At 43.2% G+C, this 9129-nt stretch overlaps 2 protein-coding genes across 3 annotated transcripts; both read right to left on the bottom strand.

Moving 5' to 3' along the window:
- Nucleotides 1–1009: 1009 nt before the first annotated feature.
- Nucleotides 1010–2288, bottom strand: LOC4341858 (early nodulin-like protein 1). Its single transcript, NM_001421711.1, has 2 exons — nt 2031–2288; nt 1010–1921 (listed from the first exon to the last, which is right to left on the bottom strand). Exons 1-2 carry the CDS (start codon nt 2209–2211, stop codon nt 1263–1265), a joined length of 840 nt encoding a protein of 279 aa, NP_001408640.1. The 5' UTR covers nt 2212–2288; the 3' UTR covers nt 1010–1262.
- A 744-nt stretch (nt 2289–3032) lies between these two features.
- Nucleotides 3033–8721, bottom strand: LOC4341859 (CRIB domain-containing protein RIC10). 2 transcript variants are annotated; one of them, NM_001421712.1, is made up of 7 exons: nt 8331–8715; nt 8183–8226; nt 6753–6905; nt 4876–4951; nt 4634–4731; nt 4436–4523; nt 3145–3581 (listed from the first exon to the last, which is right to left on the bottom strand). In NM_001421712.1, exons 4-7 carry the CDS (start codon nt 4931–4933, stop codon nt 3349–3351), a joined length of 477 nt encoding a protein of 158 aa, NP_001408641.1. In that variant the 5' UTR covers nt 4934–4951; nt 6753–6905; nt 8183–8226; nt 8331–8715; the 3' UTR covers nt 3145–3348. The 2 variants fall into 2 exon arrangements, with proteins under 2 accessions (XP_066167279.1, NP_001408641.1); XM_066311182.1 differs by having other exon boundaries at nt 3033–3581; nt 4876–6905; nt 8331–8721.
- Between the last annotated feature and the right edge of the window lie 408 nt (nt 8722–9129).

Consider the following 9129-nt stretch of genomic DNA (forward strand, 5'->3'; position numbering starts at 1 on the left):
AGTTAAGGGGGATAGATATCTGATTTTGAAGTGAAGGGGTGTATTTTAGACGAACGCAATAGTTCAGGGGGGTCAAATAGACTTATCCCTTTAGAATTTATATATATGAGTTTAAAAAACAAATCTTCATTATTAGAAAACACGAAGGAGAAATACAAGGTGTAATGAGGGCCCCGAATTTAATCCTTTTCATTTTATTATTTTCATATCGACATTTTAGTGATAGATCACACTTCAGCTCCAAGCGAACTACAGTTCTTATAATTCAACGACAGGAACTTTGCTTTCTTTTTGTTTCTTTTTTCTTTTCTTTTCTTTTTGCCGGATTAGCCAAAGAAAGATTGACCAAATTTTATTAAGAGTGGAGGTATGTACAAAACTTTGCTTTCTTATAACTTACCAAGAATATATGAGGACAACTTATAAAGTAAGGATCAATAACCAATCAAGCAAATAGTCAAAGAAGCAATAGCATTTTATTATAATTCTTCAACAATCCAAAAAGTTAGTAAAATAATACTTCAAAGCAATAGTTGGCTAGTTGCAAGAATTCTAACCTATTTACATTTCATTACATTGGTAGCTAAACTCTTCATAACTTACCAAGAATATATGAGGACAACTTATAAAGTAAGGATCAATAACCAATCAAGCAAATAGTCAAAGAAGCAATAGCATTTTATTATAATTCTTCAACAATCCAAAAAGTTAGTAAAATAATACTTCAAAGCAATAGTTGGCTAGTTGCAAGAATTCTAACCTATTTACATTTCATTACGTTGGTAGCTAAACTCTTCTATGCTTTAAAAATGTGGGATGATAAAAAAAGAACTTAGCAGCTGTTATTGATAGAGAGGGAAAATGGTGAGAGAACCCACGCACGAGACATGCCTCGAACAAAGGCTGGTCTAAACCCTGGTAGCGTTCTTACCACTAAGCTAGCCTACGTTCGAGTCATGTCTCATACGTGAGTTTTTTTTAGACTTACACCATTTTCCTCTGCTAAGTTCCTTTGTATCATCCCACAATTTTTCATTTGAAAGAAAAAAAACTCTTCAATGCTTCCAACGCAAACATGCAGACTCAATGACTCAAGTACTCAACCACATTTTTATTTCACTATCATTATTCCACCAATGCAAAAACAAATCCAGAGATAATCCTCTCTAGTCTCTACGGTATCTGTAACAATATACCACTCGATTTCATTTAACTTTACACTGCACAAATAAAAGAACACGTCACTGCAGAAGCAGAAAGCTTCAGATAGCTAGCATGGCGTAGCCGATGTATGCTCCCAGCGACGTGACGACGACGCCGGCCACCACCGGAGCAGCGGCGGCGGCGCCACTCCGGTCGTTGGCTGCGGGCGCCGCCGGCGTCGTCGCGTTCGCCCCATCGGTCCCCGGCGGCGGCGGCGGCTGGGCCACGCCTCCAGGGGTAGTTGACGGCGACGGTGCCATGGCCGCTGGCGCCGGTGGCGAGCTCGGTGTTGACGTCGTCGGAGCAGGCGCCGGCGCCATAGGTGAAACCGACGGCGATGGGCTCGGCGTCGTAGCTACCGGAGACGGCGCCAAGCTCGGGGTGGCGGCGGCTGGCGCAGGCGACGGTGGCGACGACGCCGGGCTCGGCATCGGCACCGGCGCGACGGGAGGAGGCACAGCCGGCGGCGACGGCGGAGGCGCGTGGCGGCCGCCGCGGTCTGCCATGACGACGACGACGAGCTTCTCGCCGGCGCGGCAGTTGGCCTCGTTGCCGCTGATGAAGAAGAAGGGCCCCGACCTGTCGAACGTGAACACCGTGTTGCCGTCGTCGTACCTTCCGCCGCCGCCGCCGGCCACCGACGACGACGTGTTGCACGCGTCGTACGCCCCCTGATCCACCACCACCACCGCGTCCATCTCCTTCGGGTACACGAACACTGCACCAACCAAAAAAAAAAAAGAAAGAAACCGTGAGATCATCACCACGCTTGCACGGCCGGCGAAATCCTCGCCGGCGATCATCTCGGCGGCGGCGCGGCGACTTACGCAGCTGGTCGCCGATCTGGAACCTCATCCTGCCGGCCCACGAGTTGTACGGCTCGGCGTTGGCGTCGGGGACGCTCCAGCCTCTGCCTCCTCCGACTCTGAACTGCGTCGCGCTCGCCGCTGCGGCCATGAGACCCAACCACGCGAGCCCCACACTGACAGTTGCCACTGCTCCCGCCATTTTTTCTTGCACACTTGATAGTTGATACCACCACGACTAGTGATCGATTTCACTGCAGTGCTGTGCCTGATCTGATCGATCAGACAAAGCTGGGTTGCTGGGTATTTGTAGTGGTGATACAGAAATTCAGAATTAATGAATTGGAGACTTGGTAATAATAAGCCTAGTCAGAGGCTTTGTCTGAATGCAATGGACGTGTCACTTTACAAGGAGTTAGCACTTGCCACAGGTTGTCACTTTGATTATTACTAATTGGGTATTTCATTGGCATAATATGTGTTGTACAGGTGATGGTCTGACAGAGTGACAAGTGCTCATGAAAATTCACAGTTTAATGCTTCGATTTGGATACGTATCCAACGTCATTTTCAGATGAGGGATGACTCGAGAAGTCGAGATGTTAACCCACACACATGGCGAGGCTTGAGGCGACGACACCATGCGTTGGTCGGCAGTAGTAGAAGGATTCAGAAAAGAATTCTCTGCATAGGCGGCGAGCAGCTAATCTTATCTATGCACAGAGAGAGATTCAGAGAAGAATTTGAGTTCATCTTGTAGTTCAGAAAGGACAATCATTCATGTCATAGAAAAATTTCAGAAGCCTCCTGGATCGAATATAGTAGGTGTGTTGGAACATTGTGAGAGGAATCTCTGAACAAACAGCAGTAGTAACATTCAGTAAAAAAAAAAATTCTGAGAATTTGATTTGGTAGGGGCTCTTGCGTCCTCCTAGAATGCTCAAAGATGCTGTAAAAAGTTTCAGGATTGGTCAAGAAGGCAGGGAGCATGGAGCCACCAAATATGACAATTTTTTTCAGGAATAGACAAAAGACTTGCGCATCCACAAAATCTGACAATGTCTTCAGAGAATAATTGTTCAGACTAGGTGGAACATTTTTGTTTATTCACCATTTTCAGGTCCGGTCAACTTTTCAAACTTCAGAAATAGCCAAAACTCAAAAAAAGCAGTACAATGCATAGTTTGTTCAGTCATGGACACATTACACATGTCCCTAATCTAGACGCTTAGCATCCATCACAACGCTCATACGATTATTTCAGGCGATTTTATTCTCCTCCTGATCGAACAGCACGAAGAAAACACACACCAGAAAACTATATGAACTGTCATTCAAACTAGGCGACTCGGAGGCCGCCACGCAACTCGCTGAAATCACCGCACGCTGTCACAAACGAGGAGGACCTTGACCTCGACAAGAAGGAGCTCGCGGATGATGCTCTTGCTGCCTTCTTCCTCCTCGGGTTCTTGGGGCCTCTCGGGATGTCATGGCAGCAGGAGGCGGCCTCCTGGCCGGATTTGTCTGTGCAGACTTCTGTTGGGAGCGTGGCTCTTGGTGGTTTGTCAAAATCTGCAGCAATTCAAAGACAAAACATAATGAAATGAGAGGAGGTAGGGTGACATGATTTGTTAAAGAATGGTATGATTCACCAGAAAGACTGTTAGGCCTTCTCGGGGATATGGGAATTCTACATGAATTTTATGAAAATCAGTTCAATTCTGTCGAGAATCGCAAAGAGAACTCCTGAGGACTTAACCTTTCTCATGACTTCTGAAATTCTGTTTGCTAAACGGGTTGGGCAAAAGCAGATTGTGCAGGGTTTACATCATAACCCACTAAAATCATGATGAAACTCTTTCAAGAGAAGAAAAAAAGCATGAATTCAGTCATCCAACTCAGTCAAGAGATCGGAGCTGCATCAGTGGACGAACTGTAGAGAGGCACGCCACCTCACTCACCGACGTTTGGTCCCCTGACAACACAAGATTTCCCACGAAAGATCCGACATATCACTCCTCCAGAGTTAGTCAGCAAGGGGCGACGCTGCAAGTCTGAACATCGCATTCCACCAGGATGGGGACAGACAATGGCAAAAAAGGGTGCAAGTGCTGATATGACAATCAAGTCTACCTTGACACCAAACTAGGCTGAAGTTTCCAAAACCAGAATTAATGGAGAAGAGCAGACAGAGCAATGGTATGGTATGCCACTACTGTAGAACAGAAGGTTCAAGCTTGTACTGGAGTATGTAGATTCTGAATCAACTAGCTAGACACAAGTACATGACTAGTTATGCTTTCTTGCATGAGCAAAGGTTTCAGACATCATTAGCGTCCCGTCCCGACTGAAAACTTCATGAAGAGCAAACACTGAAAAAGGAGCGCATAAGTGGACAGAAGGAAGAGATCGAGGGAGATACTTGCCTTGAGATGCCCAGGATGTCTTCCTTGACTGTGCAAAGGAGCCCATGGAGCCTGCTGACAACTCTTCCAATCCTCTGAATTCACTCATCTAGTAAAATTGCCATAAAAAATCACAACCAGAGAATAGGAAAATGTATAGATCATTGCAAAGAAGATTACTTGGAGAAACCTTCCAGCTATGAGATATGAGATCCTTACCCAGCTTGGGCATGAATCACTAGTGCCCACGCCTATGTGAGACACATGCCTGACGTCTGTAGGGCACCCGATTTCCATCTCTTGTTGCTTCTGCAGTGCTGGATAACCGAAAGGGAGCAATGGTCATACTGGTATATAACCAATGGTATAGAAACTGTGCATTGCTATTGTGGTTCAGCTAATTCATCAAAAACTGAAAATAGAGGTAGATGCAGCAAAGATAAACAATCTGCTTCGCTTACCGAATATTTGAGAGATTATCTTCAAACCTTTGAATATCCCCTTCATCTTTATCTCCATTGGTGAGGTGCCTCAGTACTCCAAACAAAGAAAGAACATAAGTGTCCTGAAGGAAATACTCACGAACTAGTGTATTACTTTGCCATGCACATATCTAAGCATCAGTTAATCTTCAGAATGTGGGGTAGCAGAGTTCATGCATGGAGACCAAGATCATACACTGCATGAATTTGTGTATGACTGCTGATCAGAATAGGGAGTCACTTCCAAGGTGAATGGCTTTATTGACTGTGAACTAGAACTTGTCAGCAGGCAGCCATTTTTGCCCCTACACTGGTTTGCAGTTTTCTCCTATCGCAGAAGCAACCAGCCCTGCTTCCTAATTATTGGACACACTACACACCAGAAAGAGGGATGAGAAGGAACAGAATGGGCTGAGAGAGTGTGAGAATAAGAGTAAGCTCAAGACTACTTAAATAAAGGTGACAACTAACAAGTTAGCTGGCTTTTCCTATTCCAAAAGTCTGCTGTCATCTCATTTGGGCCATTTCATAAGACAGGTGTATATTTGATAACATGTGATGTTTTAGCTGTTCTTGATCTTAATGTTCAAGGATTACTTTATCGTGAGCTTAAATATGCCATTTCTCCCTAAACATTTTCTTGCTAGCGCTTAATTTCTGCATGATCTGCTCCAGATAGTTGCATATTACCAATGCAAAAGATTTGTTGCATAGTCACTCTCACATGCTGCTGTCTTTGACAAGTTACCATAAGTATTCTGGGCCAGTCTCCACCAAATAGAATGGAACGAAATGTTGGATCTATGTGATACACATTTTACATGCACAATAGCTTGATCTACCTGAATTCCTTTGTGCCCTCCAGTAACATCCTAAATTTACTCAAAATCATCCAAGCAAGCTACTTGCATGAGTATGGACTGAAGAAGAAAATGAAGTGCCGGAGCAAGTGCACCTGCCTAGTTTTCACTTGGCATGAAAAGAGAATACAGCCTTGCTTGAGGTAGATTAGATCCTTAAAAGCTGAGTTTTGCTCAAATCTGTCCTCTATTAATGCATGGGGTCTGATGGTCCTATTTCCTTTTAATCATCAAACAACCAAATGTTTGGTTATAAAGTATGGTCTTGACCTTGAACTGTAAAAATTAAGGTAATAACCTCTATGTACTTGGCCGTGCCTAATTATTTTGGGTAGAATACATTGGAATAGAGAATGTTATAGACTCATAATATTGAAGATAAAGCTTGTAGAAAAATGAATGGCAATCATTAACAGTTAGATGAAAAATACCACTACCTCGTCCCAAAACGGACCACATTAAATTTGGACCAAAGATATTATCTGAAGCGTACACTTAGATATAGGAAAACCATATAAGCATTTTTCTTAACTAAAAATATTTCCATGCTGCTATCATACTTTATCTTTTTATCAACTTAAATTAAATTCAGTGGTCCCGTAGCAACCTATGTTTGACACCTAAGTGTAGTTGTGAGCAGACTTAATTCTTTTTTCTGTGGATCATAGGTTTTGCTTACCTAGTCTGGTTCTTACTTTCAGTTCAACATCAGCAACAAATTTTTTGGGTGCTAGTACTTCTCTGGGCTTTGCCTATTAAATCTGTACTCTTTGAGATATTAAAGGCGTAACAGATAGGAAACCTGCAAACACTAAGAGTTAAGCTGGAATCGTCCCCAGTGACACCATGCCTGTACTCTTGTTGCTTACTAAAAAAGCAGGGTGTAAAGCCTTTTCTCTAAACAAGATACTAACTAAGAAAATAGAACATAAAACAATATAGAACTTCACTGTTGTTATATAAGGACTTCATGGAACTGCTTGTCTTCATTAGTACCTTGCCAGGATTTCAGGCTTCATAAGCTGCAGGTACCTTGCAAATATAGAAGTTGCATATCCAAAACAGATTTCAGAACATCATTGTTCCTCATTTGCATAGTGATTTGGTCTACGTCCCTTAATATAATTTCAAATCGACCAAAAGGGACACCTGTTATCATAAAACAAAATGGTCCGTTTTATCATGAATATGGAATAGTCAGTATATAACATATTGTATTGATGAAAGATACTTTTTTTTCTCAAAAACGCAAGAGCCATGCGTTTCATTTCATTAAGGAGAAGAAAAGGTATGTACAGCAGAGTGCTTCACAAAGGAACACTCTGAAAAAAGAAGAGAAAAACACAAAAACATCGCCGAGGCGATGCGCAACAACTCCCGCAGGAGCTAAGCTCCTAGGTGGAGAGCGACCGGGCCAAGAGTTCATGAAGAGCTCTTGCCCCAGCAGTACACAATAATAAACTCTCCCTTGCCAAAGCATCCAATACGGCAGCAGTACTAGGTGTGGCATTGTTGAAGATGCAGTCATTCCGGTGTTTCCAAATTTCCCAGGCCACTAAGATAATCACAGAGTTCAGCTCTTTCTTAGCTTCCTTAGAGACACCTCTGACCACATGGGACCACCAACTAGAGAAGATTAGTCATCACAGCAAAGCTCTTATTCTGCAATATATTTTTATATTTTCAAAGTTTCAGAAGAGATATGCAGTCTCTTGCAGGCTACATCAGGGTCGTTGGGATATGGAAGATGCTCCATTTTTATTTGTGCTGAAAGATACACATTGTTAATACAGGATATTAACTTGTAGGCTAGTCAACAGCTATGCTCTTTTTGTGGAACTTTATGCAAACAATTGAAAGATGCAGTTTCTTGCAGGCTACAAACAAACAAACATAGCTACCAAGTTGAAGATGATGGCATCCAAAAGCAAAACAAACATCTCATCTTTTGTTTTCTTTTTTTTTCCTGAAGACGAGATCTAATCTGAACGATCATGCCTTGCACCTACTATACCCAACCACTGGCATTGTTTGCAATTTAGGATGTGGGCAACATACTTAGACCTATGATGGATTCCTGGACCAAATACTTGCAGATATGGTCCATGACAGTCACACCACATCTAGCTATCTACATACATAGTAACAACCACTTTACTGATGTAGAAACTAGAAAGTTAAAATACTTGTCATTAATCACCACACTGTGATTGACAACTTGTCAAGTGTACTCGTAGTGGTTGGTATATTAAGATGCTGCTTAGGTGAGCACTATAATGAAGGCTGAAGCAACAGAGTAAATGAGTAATCTCGCATTAGAATATGATACTCTTCACCAACTTCTCTTCGCTGTCTTTCTGATACCGTATAACTGAATATTGGTAAGAAAACCGAAGTGTGGTAAGCTTGGAGGATTCAGAATGTACCTGAAGCTCGGCTGTCTCTCAATTCCTCGCATAGTATCTGAACTCTGAAGAGGGGAAATAAATTGTAAATTAACCAAAAAAAACTGCAATTCAAGACAATAGAATTGGTGAATTGTGACTAATATGACATAGTTAGTAGTACTCCTACCAACTAATAGAGTATCGCTGACACTGGGTTAAATCGGTTGCCAAGGGCATGTTCAGACTTCAGAGAATTAGCGCACACTTGGAGCACTGTATCACTATCTGCAGGTGGTGGGATAAGGGATATCGAGGCCTCTTCGGCTGATTACAGCTTGAGCCCGCCGCACCGCCGCGCCCCGGAGGTGGCCGGCAGCACGCGGGGACACGGCGGCGACCGTGGGGGCGGGACGGCTAGCCGGAGCACGGAGGCCATGCATGGAAGGAATACCTAGGTAGACGTAGGCCATACGCCGGCGATCCGATACGGCGAGGCCGCGGGAGGGGAAACCCCGACGTGCTCCAGGCTCGCCGGAGCTCCGCCGCCTCGCCGCCGAGGGGAGGTATAGGAGGGGGAGGAAGGCAACAAGGGTAATAATAAAATTAGAAATAGTGCGAGGGTTTTCGCAGAAAATGCAGATCTCTTCCGCGACTCAATCCGGACCGTGCATGATTAATCCAACGTCCGGATCTATTGTACTCCGTATTTAATGTTGATAAGGCGATGAAGCGATCCTAAAGTTTTACAAATAAGTGGTCTCATCTTCTCGCCTATACTTATACTTAAGCTTATCAGCCAAAATTTAAATTTTTAACTTTAAATTTAGAGTTGATTTTGAAGTTTTCTCATCGAAGTTTATTTTTCAGCCTTTGCTTTTAGATCGCTAAGAACACGTATATAAAAGTTTTATTCACAAATTATTTTTCGTTTGCAAATATGTTGTAAACTCGGGACCACATATTTGGATCTAACATTTCCTAAAATT

The sequence above is a fragment of the Oryza sativa genome, chromosome 6, assembly GCF_034140825.1.
Source record: "Oryza sativa Japonica Group chromosome 6, ASM3414082v1".
Taxonomy (NCBI): domain Eukaryota; kingdom Viridiplantae; phylum Streptophyta; class Magnoliopsida; order Poales; family Poaceae; genus Oryza; species Oryza sativa.

What these genes read in the sequence shown, in the direction of transcription:
- LOC4341858 (NM_001421711.1), bottom strand. Translation starts at nt 2,211, where the DNA reads ATGGCGGGAGCAGTGGCAACTGTCAGTGTGGGGCTCGCGTGGTTGGGT. An exon ending in CCAGATCGGCGACCAGCTGC is followed by an intron (nt 1,922 to 2,030) that starts GTAAGTCGCCGC and finishes TGGTTGGTGCAG; the next exon opens with TGTTCGTGTACCCGAAGGAG.
- LOC4341859 (XM_066311182.1), bottom strand. Translation starts at nt 4,933, where the DNA reads ATGGAGATAAAGATGAAGGGGATATTCAAAGGTTTGAAGATAATCTCT. An exon ending in GATAATCTCTCAAATATTCG is followed by an intron (nt 4,732 to 4,875) that starts GTAAGCGAAGCA and finishes TCGGTTATCCAG; the next exon opens with CACTGCAGAAGCAACAAGAG. An exon ending in GACATCCTGGGCATCTCAAG is followed by an intron (nt 3,582 to 4,435) that starts GCAAGTATCTCC and finishes GAATTGCTGCAG; the next exon opens with ATTTTGACAAACCACCAAGA.